General features: G+C 43.4%; 1 protein-coding gene across 1 annotated transcript in view; it reads left to right on the top strand.

Moving 5' to 3' along the window:
• Positions 1 to 16863, top strand: part of KDM5B (lysine (K)-specific demethylase 5B) — a 46531-nt gene extending 29668 nt beyond the window's left edge. The window contains exons 18-27 of the mRNA XM_009881346.1: positions 411 to 525; positions 2533 to 2888; positions 4027 to 4165; positions 6590 to 6769; positions 7627 to 7785; positions 10289 to 10774; positions 13107 to 13218; positions 14570 to 14724; positions 15243 to 15569; positions 16250 to 16863. Of these exons, the coding sequence (XP_009879648.1) occupies positions 411 to 525; positions 2533 to 2888; positions 4027 to 4165; positions 6590 to 6769; positions 7627 to 7785; positions 10289 to 10774; positions 13107 to 13218; positions 14570 to 14724; positions 15243 to 15569; positions 16250 to 16387 (2167 nt within the window). The 3' untranslated portion in view covers positions 16388 to 16863. The remainder of the gene's footprint in view (positions 1 to 410; positions 526 to 2532; positions 2889 to 4026; positions 4166 to 6589; positions 6770 to 7626; positions 7786 to 10288; positions 10775 to 13106; positions 13219 to 14569; positions 14725 to 15242; positions 15570 to 16249) is intronic.
• Positions 16864 to 17773: the final 910 nt, after the last annotated feature.

Below are 17773 nucleotides of genomic sequence, written 5' to 3'. Positions count from 1 at the left end.
AAATATAAAACCCATTCAAAATTGGGATTTGTTCTCTTTTGGCGTGGGCATGGGGAGAGCTTACTACAATAGCTATTGCAACATAACTGAATAGTTTATCCACAATTGCTTTGTGTTCTGGAAAAAAGACTAATTTTATTGCATAATAACCAGTGCTCTTCCAAGCCTGAGTAGTTGCTCCAGAATACTGTTTAATATGAAAGAGTATTTTCAACAATAGCTTATTCTGCTATAGCTAACTGAAGTTTTCCCATGTATGTAAGCCCTAGGCTGCTTGGATGCTTTTGCATATTCTATTATTTGTGAGTAAAGTTTGACTTTCAAGAAATAATAAGCAGATTTTTGAGAAGTTTAGATTTTGTTTTATTTTTTAGTGGCATCCAACAAAGTTGAGTTGTGTGTAATTGCAGGTACCGCTCCGGAGGAGGAAAGTGTCAAAATCAGCTGACTGTGAATGAGCTCCGGTTGTTTGTGAGGCAGCTGTATGCTCTGCCCTGTGTCCTCAGTCAGACACCGTTGCTGAAGGTAACTTCAAAAATTGTAGGGGGAAAAAACATGAGCGTTTGTCATAGTGATGTATTTGCACTGCATTAATCTTCTATCTTAGAGTTTGCTCCAATAATAAATACCTTCAAACCGGCAGGCCTGGGCAACTTGTGCACACAAGTTGCTTAAGAGTAGAGCTCGCTGACCTGCTGGTGTTCGTGGTCAGTAGATTTTTATACTGCATAGAGGAATCAAAATGCTAATTTTGTACGAAGTAATGCAAAAGAAGCAGCATGATGACCTGGGTAACTACAGATTAAAAGTTCGGGCTCAGTTAACTGGTCTCCTCTTAAGAGTGAACCCAACTTCATCTGAGAATATTCAAAACTCCATAATGCTCCGAGTGACGGTTCTCCCATTCATATCACTTTCCCTCTTTGTTAATCCAGAATCAGCTTTCTCATAGTCTTGTAATTAGATACCTTCTTGTGCTATCAACCCACGTTCCAGGAAACAACACAGATAACCCTAGCCAAAGCTACCAGCCTGGGCTACCTAAATACTTGTTCTAGCAGAGTATCTGCTGCTGATGGTGAGTCACATCACTTTGTCTCCTGCGACCATCAATGAGTGCTGATTATTTGCTCACCAGATGATCGGCCCTCAGACAAATTGGAAGTAATTCAAGGTTTGGTTTCAGAATTTGCCAAAATGTTGCATATCACACTGAGGGTGAAATAAATAAATAAATAAAAACCAGAAGAACGTAAATTCTGGGCAGAAGCAATTCCTGTCTTGAAGGGCTTTGCATATTTGTGACTTTTGGAACCAGGAGATGCAGTGTCTGGCTCCTGAACTCTCTCTTAAATGTCAACACAATGCTGAGACCAGACAGTATCGTGTAAATTTGAATCAGAATAGACCAGTTCAACTCAGCTTTATGACTGTTGCTTTTGAAGCTTTATCAGGTCTGGAATGTGTGAATCAGATTTTATGTAATCCTATTTACAGTTATTTGTTTATAGTATTGTAACTCTGAAGTTATCTTACTATTTAAAAAGCAGAAGTTCAGAAATGCCAGACATGCAAACAATTCTTCTCCATCTGGTGTTCTTGAACAGGGAAATATCAAACACATATGGTCAGGGTATTCTTTTATATCATTCTCAACAATTCTAAATCATATGAAGTCATGCAAATTAGGCTGTTAATGTAGATGACCAAAAGTTACTAGAGACTGGTTCACAATTTAATATATCTCTAAAAAGACTTTATTTCCATTATGGGTGAGGTTGCCTACACTGATGAACAACCTCATTAGCAAAATGCCAAGATGTCAGCTGTGAAGGAAGAACTTACTGCTGGAATAGCATTTCAGCCAGTACTAGAAGCATTGGACATGGTGTCTAGATAAAGAATAATTCCACCCTTCGCAAAAGATTAGTCTGGCTAACTGTCCATTATCCTGGGTGAAGTGGAAACAGCCACAGATGAACCTTTTGGGGGTAATTAGCTGTTGAACATAAGGAGAGAGAGAAGGTGTTGCACTGCATGAAGGAGTAAAAGGCCTGTGGCTTACTGGGACTGTGTGGTCTGGCTCAAAACAATGCAGCAGAAATGAACCCCAGAAGCTCTGTACCCTTCCCAGCATTCTTCAAAGCCTTCTTGATCTTAACCATGCTGTTCTTCAGCCTTCTTTATCATTCCAGAACAAAGCCTGAAAGCAGCGCTGATGGAACACTTAAAATTTCCCATTAGATCCTTTCTATTCTTCTGAGACCTCTTTTTGACACCTGTCTCTTAGTTCAAAGGAGTTTGGAGAGGAATTCCCTTGTTCTGTGATCCTCAAACTTGTGGACACATTATGTATGAGGAGATGCTGATGTGTTGAAGATGCACTATTGAAGTGTACGAGATGTCATGATAATTTGTCATACACATTGTGTGCATTGCAATGTGGTGTTTGCCAGGAGGCTTGCACTTAAATGTTTAGGAGATCTGGCAGTGAGTTTTCTTCTGATTTATTGTTGCATTTGTATATTTCAGGATCTTCTTGATCGTGTGGAAGCTTTTCAACAGCAAAGCCAAAAACTCCTTTCTGAAGAAATGCCTAGTGCTGCAGAACTCCAGGAGCTGTTGGACGTCAGCTTCGACTTCGATGTTGACCTACCCCAATTGGCTGAACTGCGGATACGTCTGGAACAGGCACGCTGGCTCGAGGATGTGCAACTGGCTTCCTCAGACCGAAACTCGCTTACTCTAGATGATATGAGACGTCTTATAGACTCAGGTGTTGGACTCGCTCCCTACCCAGCGGTTGAGAAAGCAATGGCGAAGCTGCAGGAGCTCCTTACTGTATCTGAACACTGGGATGACAAAGCCAGAAATCTGATAAAGGCCAGGTAGAAGCTGAATCTTAGTGTTGCGTGTTGTAGTTCCATGAGCTGTTTAAGATGGAAACAGTTGGCTTTACTTCTGAAGGGGCTCCCTTTTCTTCACCCAATTCACAACATGAAGGCAAAACTTGTGCCATCCAGAAGAGGAAGGGTTGGAGAAGGGGGATGAGTGACTGAGTGATTTTAAAGATTGGTGGTGACTTGCAGTGTTTGTGATGCTTCACTGTCATTGTGCAAGGTTGCCTTTTGCCACAAGGAAGGGTTTTAAGATACCTCTTCCTTCTTTTTTGACCTTCTTCCCTCCCCCAGTGTCGGACTTGGAGGATGCATGGCCAGGTGGAGTTTAGCTATATACCACCAACTGCTAAAATTTTATTATATGGACTATTTCTAACATTGAAGAGACTTTTCCAGATTAATTGGTGCAGGGGAGAAGGAAATAAGCCAAATACATCCTTACTGAGAAAAATTCTCTTGCTCATTGCTTTGGCCTTCTGATTTATAAAGGAAAATGGGGGGGGAGAGCACAGCCTACTTAAAGTTTAGAAAGGTGGCACAAACTTGTATGCAAGGTTTCTTCCCTCATTTTTTTATTTTTTAAGTTTTTCCCCCAGCCTCATAATTATGAAAGCATTTGAGTGTTTCTTACTCATTAGTAACCATGCTGTTTTTAAATGATAACTTCATAGAGAACAAAGCTGGAATAAGCTTGAGTTTAACCTCCAAAATGGAGATGCAGTTGTGTTTGTGCCTTTTTGAAAATGTCAGAATCAAATTGTGAAACACAGAAAGGCATTCTTCAGGTTTTTTTTAACCTTCTTATGTAGAATGTCTTAGCTCTGGTACTGTTTTAGAGTTCAGTGTATGTTTGAGGATCCAAGGTTCTATCATTCAAACGTTAATAAGTTAAATCTCCCTTAAACTCAAACATGTGAATATTTCTAGTAGGAGCTTATCGCAAGCAAATGTACATTTCTAAAAGCATACCTGCATTGCTAATGTCCCGATTGTACAGTATGCATCTCTGGTACTGGATATAACATCAATTATTTGGTGCAACCCTTTGGTTTTAATAAGCCAGATGAGTAGAAGAACCCTGGTTGCATTGCAGAGTTTTACATTCTGAGATGTTTTGTTTACGTAGACCACGGCAGTCACTGAGCAGTCTGGTAGCAGCAGTGAAGGAAATAGAGGAGATCCCAGCCTATCTCCCGAACGGTGTCGCTCTGAAGGACGCGGTACAGAAGGCCAAAGACTGGCTGCAGGAGGTGGAAGCTCTGCAGGTACGTTAACTGCGCTCCTGGCTGCTGGATGAGTGATAGTAACCCCTGTCTGGTGAACAGACCCACACTCTGCACCGTCCTATGCGCTGAGTGCTTCAGCATCCCATGAAACTAGGAATGAGTAATCGGTAACGTTTGCTGCCTCAGACATGGTGCAGTTGTGCTCTGAATGCTGTTACTTGCACTTCTGTCTGGACCTGATTGTATTCCTTCACCTTTGCAATTAACTGACTGCAGTAAGATCTATAAAGAAGCTATTAAGAAAAATCTAAAGTTAAAAAGATACTCTACAATGGAGATTTACCTTAAGGTAAGTGTTGCTCACTCACTTAGTAACAATTACCTGGTAATCATATTTTTGTGTACTGTTCTGCATCTTACTGCACTCCCGTGCCGCCTGGTACGGAGCAGGTGAGACAGAGTTCTGCTTGCTGACTCATTAATAAACAAACCCCCTGAAGTATTTAAAAGTCACTAATATTTTTTTCACAGCCTTCATTTGCTTCACTAAACAAGTAACTTTAGCATCTTCTTTAAAAAAAAAAAAAAAAGGAGATTTCCTGATCCAGGAATACTTGTGATAAGACAATCATCAGACAAGTGTCCTGTCCTTCTGTTTTCCCCAGTTTTGAATGCACCTTTCTGGAGCATGCCTCACATAGTGTAATGATACAAGGGTATTGATACTTACTGGTGGTGGAATTGCCTCTTCTGAGGCCCCATAGAATTGCTTTGCTGTGGATCTGTATCATTAGTGAAATTTCAGACATCCTGTGATTGAGAGGTATTCCCTCATTTGTTAACCATTAAGCCTGGCCTGTCTCAAAGCTGTTTCTTGTTTTGTTCCTGTATTGTCAGCCTTTGATTTCATAGGTGAAAATACTTGTAATTTTGTAGTAGTTCTGTCTAAATTTTGAGGTGAAAGTACTTGATTTCCTCTTCCTTCCATCCATCCTTTTCCATCTTTAAGGTTCTGTTCAGTTTTGTGATTTCCATTTCCATGTTCATACTCTGAAATAAGTCTGCAACTGAACAAAAAGTTGATGGTAGAGAATGAAAACCAGAGTCTGATAAAGAAAAAGACCTGTACAGGTTTTCACCTTGGCTTCTGGCACTTCCCATCTTATTTTCCTTAACCTTTCAGGCAGTTTTATTTGCGGACTCAGTTTCCTTTCCTTTTTTTTAAGGTTCTTTGCTTCTTTTACAGTTCAGTGACAGCTTAACACTTCCCCTCTTCTCTCTACCCACTTTCCCCCTTGTGTTGGTGCGGCTGCTCCTGCAGCCAGACACTGGGCTAGCTCAAGCCCAGGTGGGCACTTGTAGCCTGAGCTGACTCCCTGAAGTGGTCTGTGGCTCAGCCTCGCAGCTGCTCGAGCCAGGGTCAGCGGGACTGCATACACCATGTGAGTGATCAGGAAAGGGTGGCACTGGGATAGCCCTGATTTCACATTTTGATACAAGTTGCCAAATATTTTCTTATGTTTTCATTTGTCCTCGTGTTTTTTTCATAAAGCGAACACCAGTCTGACTTATTAGTATTTTCAGGCATATCTGGCCTAAATTGGGCTTGTAATAAAAACTTCTTTTGAGTTCAAGAAGCTTTTATTTAAAAAATTATCTGTCCTGGGCTTTGAAGTTTTGAAGGAATAAAGTTCATGTAATACTATCTCTTTTTTGAGGGTTATCTTGAGAGGACTTAAGTGAATTGTCTTTGGCGTTTGCTAATGTCTTTGTTTGGATTCTGAAATTCTGCCTCCTGAATATGGAAAAATGTGTCTGTCTGTGCCAAGAATTTTTGCTTCTCTTCTGTGAAGATTTTGGTAAATGCCTGCAGTCGTTGTGACTTGCAGGAAGTTCTTGGTGCCAGTGGTTTGAGTTCCCTCCTCAAGATACTGGGGTCGTTCTGGATGAATAGTTCTGGAGTCCCACATCACTGTCTATTTTAGAAATTACCTCTTAGTGCTGCTTTCGTGCTGGACTTCTTGTAACTGGGTTGCCTTAGGCGCAGGCTGCGAAAGGAATGAGCAGAGCTCGCTTTCAAACAGCATGTTGGCTGCTTGAGATGATTCCTTGCTCTTGGCGTGACGGGGACTGGGTTAGACTTGCCTTCTGGGTCTGTTTCAAAATTATTTTGATTTTATGCTGTGAATGCAGATTGTTCTTTTCCTTTTTTTTTAACTGTCACTTGGTACATATGTCCTTTCCTCCCCCCTCAAGTGTTTCGTTAATTTTGTCTGTGTACTTAATGACTAGAGCATGAGAAGCACAATTGTTGGAATAACAGCTGTGAAAGTGGCTGAAGTGTCTAAGCAGTAAATTCATTTTTAGAAGCTCTACCTTCAGTTAATCTAAATGACTTGCTATGATTCATGGAAGTGGTATGTCTCGTACATCTCAAGCATTTCTTAATTTATAATCTGACAGGTTGGAGGACGTGTGCCTGTGCTGGACACACTAGTGGAACTTGTCACAAGAGGTCGATCTATTCCAGTGCATCTGGACTACCTGCCGAGGCTGGAGTCCCTGGTGTCGGAAGTTCAAGCGTGGAAGCAGTGTGCAGCAAACACATTTCTGTGTGAGAACTCCCCTTACTCTCTTCTGGAGGTAAGAGATCTCAACGCTGGAGAAAAGCTGATACCACAGCAAAAACATGTCAGAGTTACAGTATTGACTCATGAAGTATCAGCAAATATTAAGTATATTTACAGAATTGGTTTAGGGTATTACTTATTTTAACATAATTTTTATTAGATTGACCTATACTTCTAGTGATAATGTAAAATTTTTAAAATGCTTAAGATTTAGCTGTACTTTCTCTATACTATTCATTTTAATCAGTGGCTAATGAGAGCATGCCGCACCACAGCCTGGCATTGTCAATATGAATATGGGAATATTGACACGATTGTGGCACTTAATTTACTTTGGTGCATTGGGCTGCAGCCGCTGGAGTGCAGGTTCATACCCACTTCTTCCGCCCTGGGTTTGGCTGCGATATGGGTGAGGCGGTACCTGCCTACGCTGGCTCTCCGCAGCTGTGGCGCCTGTGTGAGCCCCTGCGGCTCCGGAGCAATCCCCACGCTCTGCCCTCGCTGAGCCACGCTCGCCCCAGACCCTCTCCCTGTTAGAGCAGACAGGAGAGCAGGGCAGCCCCTGGAATCCTCTACGGTTTTCCAGGGCTTGCAGGTTAAATCCCATGGAGGATATTCAGTGTATCAGCTGTCGTTATATACCAGTAATCTAAACAAGACAAGGAGGTGTTTGTGCTTTGCCCATTTTATAAAGTTGAATTTTTAACCTTCCAGCTCTTCCCATTTTCCAGCTAACCTCATCCTAGTCCTGCAAAGCTTTGATGAAAGAAACTGCAGGAATCCCTGTTCTAACGAGTCGTATATGGCTGCGTTAGGGCAGGATAAATGTATTAACAATGTTGGAGACAATACGACTTTTCTGTCTGTCAGGTGTTGTGTCCCCGCTGTGATATTGGAATGCTGAACCTGAAGAGAAAGCAGAAGAAGCTGAAGGAGCCAGTGCCAAGTGGAAAGAAGAAAAGCACAAAGCTAGAGACTCTGAGTGACTTGGAAAGAGCACTCTCTGAGAGCAAAGATACTGCATCTGCGGTATGTGGTTTCAGTTTTTTTCAAACTGGAGTTTCTTCCAAGTTCTTTGAGTCTTTGTTTATGTTTGCCTCTGGTGCAGGACTGTTCTACTCTTTTCTGCTTGCTGTGCTGCTCTGCAGAAGGACTTCTAGGACCATGCTTTTCTGTGCTTGCTTCAGATTTCACAAAATTGCTTTTAGTGGAAAAAACGTGTTGTCTTTGTGCATGAATTAGCCTTACAGTTTGCCAGGCAAAGCCTGTAGCCTAACAAAGCATAGGAAAGCAAAAAATTGAGACCTGTTCTCCCTGACCATAACAAAACCTCGTCAAAGATAGGATAGGGTTTTCCCAAGTCTGATACTTTCAGGAACACAATAACTCAACACCATTTATAATTTAAAACAAACACCATAAATAATTAAAGAAAACCTCATGCATTATGAAGTCAATAAAACGCTAGTTCTGGATGGAGCAGACTTAGTTGCTGGTGGTAAAGTGCTTCATCCCAAAAGATCTATTTCAGAGCCTCCACCACAGTAGTACCTCTACGAAGCAGTAGACTGATTCAGTAGGGTTTGAGTATAATTGTCCCTTTAGGTATGGGGCATTTAAATTTTAACCGGTGGTAGGTACTTGAACCCTGTATGTTCAGTGCTTTGGTTTTGGCCCCCCTTGTCTGGAAACATATTTCCAGAAATATATATATTTCCAACATAGGAAAGACATGGACCTGTTGGAGTGGGTCCAGAGGAGGCCACCAAGATGATCAGAAGGCTGGAGCCCCTCTGCTATGAGGACAGGCTGAGAGAGAGAAGGCTCCGGGGAGACCTTAGAGCCCCTTCCAGTCCCTAAAGGGGCTCCAGGAGAGCTGGGGAGGGACTTTTTTACAAGGGGATGGAGTGATAGGACGAGGGGAAATGGCTTCAAACTGGAAGAGGGGAGATTTAGATGAGATATTAGGAAGAAATTTTTCCCTGTGTGGGTGGTGAGCCCCTGGGGCAGGTTGCCCCGAGAAGCTGTGGCTGCCCCATCCCTGGAGGTGTTCAAGGCCAGGTTGGACGGGGCTTGGAGCAACCTGGGCTGGGGGGAGGTGTCCCTGCCCAGGGCAGGGGGGTGGAACTAGGCGATCTTCAAGGCCCTTTCCAACCTAAACCATTATATGATTCTGTGAAATCCAGACTTGCAGCCTGCATCCCTACGAGTGCTGTAAGGAGAAGAGGTTTCCCCACAGAATCACAGAATGGTCAGGGTTGGAAGGGACCTCTGGAGATCATCTAGTCCAACCCCCCCGCCAGAGCAGGGTCACCTACAGCAGGTTGCACAGGACGGCGTCCAGGCGGGTTTTGAATGTCTCCAGAGTGGGAGACTCCACAGCCTCTCTGGGCAGCCTGTGCCAGTGCTCCACTACCCTCAAAGTAAAGAAGTTCCTCCTCATGTTAAGATGAAACTTCCTATGTTCAAGCTTGTGCCCATTACCCCTCGTCCTATCACTGGGCACCACTGAAAAAAGACTGCTCCCATCCCCCTGGCATCCTCCCTTTAAGTATTTGTAAGTATTTGTAACCTTTGAACCTTTGACTCCATAATCTTTTGTTAACATTTGGATATTGAAAGAGGAGGATACTGACGTGGACTGCTCCCAGGAAAATATAGCGTGGGAGGTTTTGCTTCTGACACATAAGGGGAACAAGAATCTTCTGGTGGAGATGGAGATGCTTTCACGACGCTGAGCTGCAGTGCTCGGCACCCGTGTATATGTAAGGTAGTGTGCTGTGCCCGAGTCCTGAATCTGCCCGTGCTAGACACGGTTGTCTAAATTTTCCATAGCTGATTTTTCTCTAGTCATGGCATTTCAAAGCCATAATGTGTGAAATATGTCTTGTATATATTTATAAACCCTGCTGTATACATTCATTTTTATATCCGTAATAAAAGGCATAGAATTTATTAGTTGCAGCTGCTACTAATAGCCTTTATGAAACAGAAATATATGGCTATATTTAGTAGCAAATAATGGTAAAGATTCCTTTTAAGAAAAGGATCATGAGCAGGTGTAGAAAAGGCAAACAGCACGTTCAGAAGTACACCTGAATTTCACTTGGTGTTTACAAACCCCAATGCCAGTACAGTCGGGAGACATGTTGATAGAGAAGTAACTGTAAGCCAAATCTGCATTTGTTTCAGAATTTGAGCTGCTTTAATGAAGGTCATATTTTTTGTAGTACAAAACATGAAGGACTTGGAACAGAGAGGAAGGGAGTTAAGAGGTTATTTTTGCAAGGGTATAAGCTTTGTATCTCTGGGTCTGATGAGAAAACAGAAGGAAACCGAAGTCATATTGTTGCACATCCTCGTAACTGCTTCACCTCAAATATTGAAAGCTGTCAAGGGTAGAGCGGTGAGGAGCTTCTTTATGATCTGCAGTACTGGCTGGCGTATCTGAAGAGTGTGTGCAGAGGTCAGTTTGTTTCTAATGGCTAATGTTCCTTTCGAGATTACATCCCTTTCTTTGAACTCCCTTTAGATGGCTACGCTTGGGGAAGCCCGATTAAAGGAGATGGAAGCGTTGCGTGCTCTGCGAGCAGCGAATGAAGTGAAGGTGCTGTCTAGCGAAGAGGATGCAGAACTGAAAGTCTGTCTGTGCCAGAAGGAGCCGGCGGCTCCGATGATACAGTGTGAACTCTGCAGAGGGTTCTTCCATACCGGCTGTGTTTCGGTGCCCAACATTTTGCAGGGACCTCGTGTGTGGCTCTGTCCGCACTGTCGTCGATCAGAAAAGCCACCTTTAGAAAAGATCTTACCGTTGCTGGCCTCCTTGCAGCGTATCCGTGTGAGGCTTCCAGAGGGGGACGCCTTACGGTATATGATTGAGAGAACTGTGAACTGGCAGCACAGGGCACAACAAATGTTATATTCAGGGAATCTAAAACTTATACAAGACAAAGTTGGCTCAGGATTACTGTACAACAGATGGCAAGCCACGGCAGGCCAATTGCCAGAGACAAACAAGGTGAGGCTGAGCTGCTTCTGGGTTTCCTGGCGGTGGGCGGTGTATGGTCAGCAAGAACAGTCTGCAGTACCTCACTGGGTTTTGGGTTCATTGTATCTGCGTGCAAATACTGGCAAAGCAGACTGCTGATGTGTTGCTTTACCAATATAAGGAGTTTGGGTTCTGCCTTGATGTTAGCCAGGACGTGTGTGTCCTCCTGCAACAGCTTCATGTTCTCCTGCTGGAGTCCTGAGAACAATTGCTCCTAAAGGGCCTATTTTCCTTTCTCTGTCTCCCAGCTCCTACGGTCTAATGTGACACTATTAACGACAGAGTTGCTGAATCTATTGTTTCTGGGGTGCTTAGTATTCAATTAGTCCTTCTATTCTGTTCTTACAAGTATTTCAACATAGCTAAGCAGTGAGAATTAGTAACAGAGGCACAAACCGTCCAGTGTTACCAGCTTAGCTCTCAGATGAGGTGGTTTTCAACAGACTATCTTCATCCTTTACTGCTCCTCCTTCTCCTTATCACTTACACTAGAACTCCCAAGCTGAATATTCTGCTAATACTACTGAGTTTAGCTACAGCAGCTGTTTCAGGTGTGATCATGAGGGAGTTTCAAAACTCCTCCAGTAAATGTCTTTTCGGAAGTGGGAAACGGGTTAAGCATTTCTAGTTTACCTGAGACTATAAATACAGGAAAAAATCTGAAATAAAAGGTCTGTGAAGCATAAAGGACATAAAACACCTGAAAACTAAATGCACTCTGCTTTTACTTTTTGATTGAAACAGCTTAGTTTTGCTAGTCCAACCCTGTTAAAGTTAGCCTGTGTGGCTTTATTTCCACACCCAGTTATGTTAAAACATAAAATGTGCCAGGCATGCTTGAAGAAGTATTGTAGCTGCTTCTCAAGTAACTCAGCTATACCAGGTTTCATGTGTTGACCAAATTTTTCAAATAGGCAAGCCTAGTTTTAGAAATTAAAACTATGTTTAGGCATCTAAGAGAATTTTTCTGATAATTTAGGTTTGAAAGTATATTTGTACTAGACCAACTAGTGTAGTTGGAAAAAAAACCCTGGGCATATAAGGGCATATAAGTTGATGTTTGGGCCAGAAATAAGGAACAATATTTTGGAACAATTATTGGAACAATAAGCTTAGTTTTGTTAACTCAGTGTGATACTGTGAGGTTCCTCCACCTTGAAAGCAGTCTAACCATTTTTGCGTGGTCTGGAGTAAACCACCTAAGCTAGGGTATCTCTAGCAGAGCTAGTTCAGGTCCTTGTGACCACATTTCCCAAGTGAGAAGTCCCTGGGAAGCTCAGTGGAAGAGCATCTGACCAGGTGCGTCAGCTTGGGTCCCTCTCTGCACCTGAGCTATGGAGCCTTCCTGGAGACAGTGGTACTGAGGGCAGGTCAGAGGTGGCCTCCAGAGCCACCTTGTCACAGGCGCTGAGCTCAAACTTTGGTCTTGATGGATTTGAGGTGTTTTTTTGGTGGATCCAGTGTCTCAGCATTGCTCTCCTGTCCTGTAACAATTCTATTTTCCCTGTTATCCGTGGTAAACCAACACTCTTATGCCCCTAGAGAAGCTCCTAGCAGTAACCACTGGAGCTGGGCTTCTTTGCCACTAGCCAAGGTGAAGAATGTGGGGCATTTAGATGAGTTTGAAAAATTCACTTGAAAAACGGCTGTGAGAATTGAGGAGAGCCAGATTTTGAAAGGGGCCCAGACACTTGAATTAGTGAGGTAAATGGTGTTTTGGAAGGCATCTGGTGAGATGCCTTTCTGACACTCATGAGTCCAAAACTGACACTTACTGACATGCGTAAGTGGCCTTTGCATAAGTAAGCACATGTTTTGCCACTGACATGTCTTCTGTACATGCTGAAGTAGAGAGAAGTGCTCCAAAACAGTTTGGTGTCTCATCGGATCGAGGCAATGAGAAATCACTTCTTTATTGTGAACAAAGGGAGGAAACTCGTATTTACCCTGAGTCAGTCCTAGAACTAAAGCCCCCTTGCCTCCACAAGCCCAGGATTATCCCTACGGTGACTCTGCTCCACAGGCTCGTTCTTCTCCGGTAGAACATGGTGCTGTGTGCTCTAGGGCCAGTTTCTGATCTCTGTGGAAATGATAATTGACAGCTAAGAATTCTGGCAATAAAGTTGCTTTTGCCTATTTCCAGGTGTAGGATGAAGGATTTGGGTGTATTAGAACAGTTTCTAGGAATACAAGATTTAAGCAATTGTAAGAGAAACAAGTATTGATTCTTATGATAGTTATTTGACACTTCAAAACTACATGTTTAGTGAAAATATCTGTGCGTTTTGTTTTTGTTTTTTAGGTTTCCCAGACAATTGGAGCAATGTCATTCTCCATGCCTCATGACTGGGATAACAGAACCATATATTTACATTCTCCATTTTCGACAGGACAGCACTGCATCCCACTTCATGGTTTGTAGTCTTCACTTTGATAATTTTTTTTTTTTTTAACTTCTGTGGTGAAGACAAGAGGGTGTCCTGGTTAACAGGAGATGGCTAAGGCAGGGAGGCATGTGACTGCACAATGCGTCTGGTTGCTTCTCCACCCCCTCAGCAATTTTAGAACTCAATGTCCAGCTTTGGCAGAGGGGTAAACGATCCAAATGCCCCATGTATAGTGACAAGATGGGGCATGGTAGGAGAAGAGGTATCAGCTGAGAGCTGGCCCCTTCCCACATGCACAGCACACAGGGGGCTGTGGCCAGCTAAACGGGCTGCAGGGTGGAGATGGAGGGGAGAGACCGTTGAAGTGGTAGGAGGTGGATGAGGACAATGCAGCGGAGTGGTGCTGGAGACCACAGGGTGCTTAATCCATAGAACGTGAGTCCACCTAAGTTTTCCTGCAGCACAACTCTCACAGAGTCCCGAGTTTCCTTAGCTGCTGTGGCTGCTCCAGGTCACCCGGCACAGGTTCTGCATGCTTCCTAGCACAGACTTTGACTAATGCAGACATGATGTAAATTGCATCATTTTATGACTGTAAAAGAAGTTAGTTACCATTTCTTTCCTCCTGATGAATAATGCTGCAGGGACACTGGTCTAGTCTTATCTTCATGTTTTCTAGTCAGTGCAGCTTAGTCCATAGTAACGTTACACAAGACGTTTACTTCAGGTTAACATTACAGTTAAAATCAAACAAGGCAGTTCTTTGTACTACCAGGTTTATTTTTCGGGTTATGTTTGAGTTGTACTGAATACTGTATTAAAAAGCTGTTACTTCCATGCTGATTTTGGCCCCCTAGCTATGACTATTTCAAAAGGCCAATGCAAGTTGTGAAGCTTGATGGCAGCAGTGGGTGGTGACTGTACGGCAGGACTCAGTCGCAAGGCTCATCCTCTCAGCTTTTCTTCCTCTCTTCTCTTGCCTTCACTTGTGGGTTTGTGAAGTTTATTCATCTTTCCCACTTGTTACATAGTGAGGGGATCATCACACTTCTAGCTTCAGAAGCGGGAGACATTGCCAAGAACAATGGCAATTGCTTACCCTCATACCAGCAAGAAATGCAAGCCTGGAAGGGTGCTGAGCAACAGGGCGGTAACTTCTGTGCAAGCCTTTATCTTTCTTTTTAACCCTGCTGTTAAAATGAGCAGTGAAGAGGGAACAGATAAGAGTTAATTCATACAGTTGCCTATTTTAAAAAAGTTTTCCACAGTTTTTTTTTTTTATGTGCTACCAGAGAAGAATTTTCATTATCTGTGTAGTCCTCGTCAGTGCTGACACTGAAGAATTCCTTGTCTCCTCTCTCCCTGTCTTTCATAATAGTCATTAGCACAGAGCTGGATGAGCTGATGATGGAAGCCCAGCTGCTACAGGTTTCTCTGCCTGAAATACAGGAGCTGTACCAGATCCTATTCACAAAGCCAACCCCTGCTTTGCAAATGGAGCAGAGGTCATCCGTTGGACCGGCAAATGAAAAGGCAAGTGTGTGACAACAGCAATGAGCTTGGGGTCACTTTGGAGTAGAGGCTCTGCCTGAACCCATAAGCTGTGCAAAGAGGTTTTTGTGTGTGTCTATACTTCCATGAAAATACATTTTCCTTGTTCAAAAGGGGTCAGGAAGTTGGTAACTTAATGAATTTGTTGCATTTTTGCAATTTGAATCTGGTCTTTATGGTCACTTTATGTATTTTAAATACATCTATCCTAATTTGATGCTTGTCCTGTGTTTAAGAGGCTTTCTGAGAGGGCTGCCTCTGAAGCAGTGGACTCAGAAATGAAAATCTTTTTTTCTATAAGTTTTGTCACTGGAGTGTGACCCTATCCTTTGCTCCAATCCTTTGCTCCACTTACACATCCCGCTTCTGCTGAGAAGGCTGCACTCTGTCACACACTCTGCACTTTTACTTGTGCATATTCCTAAAAGCAGGGTGGGGATTAACAGGATAATGAGTGTTAGTTGCGTACTTACAGTTTTGCCAAAATATCTTTCCAATAGAACGAGTGCTGCCGAGGAAAAAAGGATGGAATTAGTTACATGGAGAGAAAACTAAAGCGGCGTTTTGAGAGAGAGAGCTTCTGTGATGAGAAGAGAGCAAGAGTAAAAAAAATGAGAACACCCAAAAAGAAGAAACTGAAACTGAATCACTCAAAGGATGTCTGCACTAACAAACTAGAGAGAGAGCGGGAGCGTCTCTTTGAGATGCAGCGTTCCAGTGAAAGCCACTTGCTTCCCTCAGACATGTCATTCTCTGAGCAGGAGGACTCTGAGGATGAAGATGCCATCTGCCCTGCTGTGAATTGTCTCCAGCCCGAGGGAGATGAGGTCAGTAGAGGCGCACCTACTGTGGTGTTCCAAATGCTGGGATCTTGGACGTTCAGCTGCCCTGGAACTGTTTGGCTGCAGAGGCACTGTGTACAAAGAGAGCAGGAGGCACTTAGTAACCCAGAGGCAGTGTCTGCTACTGCTGGGACATATCTAGTAATGGTCCTTCCCACCTTCTGCAAGAGTAGCCGTGCATTTGGGACTGTGGAAGGCAGGTGGACATCAAAACGTCTGCATGGAATCAGGAGGAGAAGGTGGGGCTGTGCAGACACCGTATTCATCTCTGCTCTTGAAATATGGGTGTAGGTAGTCTTGGTGGGTTGCAGCCTTTCTGTGGATGTGGGCAGTGCCTTGGTGCTCTGCACAGGCCCACCCGCAGTGGAAAGTGGAGAAGAGGGGCATCCCTGGGTGCCTGGGAGGGCCGTGGTGAAGTTGCCATCCACAATCTTGCTATAGGTGGGAAAGGACCAGGAGGCATAAGGGATAAGCCTCAGCTTCAGGGGAGCTTGACTGCAGGAGTCCAGAGAACAGTCAGCGTGAGTTGAATACCCAACATGAACCAGTTGTAAAATGGGACATTTCTCACTCATTTAAAGAAATTAAGAGCCAAAAAATTACTAATGAATGCTGTGTGTTTGCTTGGTCATTCTCTGAACGCCACTATGTCTGTTCCTCATTAGGTGGATTGGGTCCAGTGCGACGGCAGCTGCAACCAGTGGTTCCACCAGGTGTGTGTGGGCATCTCTCCAGAAATGGCAGAGAAGGAGGACTACATCTGCATCAGCTGCACTGGGAAGGACTCTCAATATCGGAAGTAAAACTCCCCATAAACCATTCAGGACTTGAGTAAAGAAGGTTATCAGAGTTTTCCAATAAAGCCACAGGGGCTGGTTTAAGAACCAGATTGCAAATGGTGCTACTTCTATCCTTATGGGATCATTTTCCAGAACTCAAAACAATTTTTGACACTTTTGTATTTTTCCCTTGATCTGTTTGTGGTTGTTGAGGTTTGAGATGCTGACTGTTTAGCAGGGGTTTCCACCAATTTGGAAGGCATTTGAAACATGCACCTTTTATTGTACAGCATTAAATTACCTCTCTGGGATTTACCGGCGTATTTAATTCAGCTTGGTTTAGGTGCAAAAAAAAACCTGCACCACGAATTTTCCAATAAATCCTCTTTTGAGGAAATCCCTGTTTACTCTGTTAACTCTTTGGAGACTTTAGTTTTTTTCCACTTTGTTTTTCGTAGACTAGGTTTATTTATCTGAGCAATAACTTCTATGTCTGGTTTCAGTGACTGGAATGACAATTCTGAACAGCGTGTTGCTTCTAGCATTGGTTGATGTACAGAAAGCAAATGGTAGATCCTAGTGTCACTGATGGCCCAGTGATGTAGAAGACAGGAAAAAAAAAAAGCTCTGTAAAGTAATTGCCACAGCTGTATTTTGGCTTTCTCCTTTTTTGGGTAGCTTGTATCAAATGTTGCAGTTTATATTGTGGAATAAACCCCTGGTTATGTTATAAAATTAAATGTTGGTGTTTTTAGAGAGCTTGAAATGCAGTTTCATTTCCCTCTGGATCGATACTGATTGCGTTGATGGGTTCTCTTATTCAAGAGAAATCTGTCTTTAAAAACAGAAATGCAAAAGCCATGATGTTGTCTCACTTTACTCATATTCAAGTTTAGAAGGAGAAGGGACATCAAAATGTTATTCACACCAAAAAGACAAAAACAACACTTTTTCATGTCTTTTGCAAAGCTTTCCCAAAACTGAAATTATTTACAGGTTGGGTGAATAAAGGGTTGAAACTAGGATTTGGGATGTGGCAGGGCAGGAATGGGGGATTCGGGCAGGAGGCAAAGGTGTGGGGCACCTCCTCCTGCCAGCCGTATCCAGCTGCCTTCGGAAGGAGAGACCTTCCCCGCAGCAAGCGTTGCAGCTGGGTCAGCAGAGCACGTGCTGGTGTACGCAGCGCACTCTGCCTGGCCACAGGCAGACTCCTTTCAGCTGCTTCTGCTTGCATTTAGGCTGAAAACCTGAGGAATAAGGAAATTTATGGACTGGTTATGGTTCTGTCAAAGACTGCTTGGGGACCTTAGCCTGGGGGGTGAGAAGGGGTGGGCGGTGCAGGTGGTGGCACAGCGGTGCTGCGTCAGAGGGTATGAGACCTCCAAGGAGGTTGTTTGTTTAAGCCCACCA

Source organism: Charadrius vociferus, unplaced genomic scaffold (genome assembly GCF_000708025.1).
Source record: "Charadrius vociferus isolate BGI_N301 unplaced genomic scaffold, ASM70802v2 scaffold333, whole genome shotgun sequence".
NCBI lineage: Eukaryota > Metazoa > Chordata > Aves > Charadriiformes > Charadriidae > Charadrius > Charadrius vociferus.
This window is presented reverse-complemented; position numbering and strand designations above follow the sequence as displayed.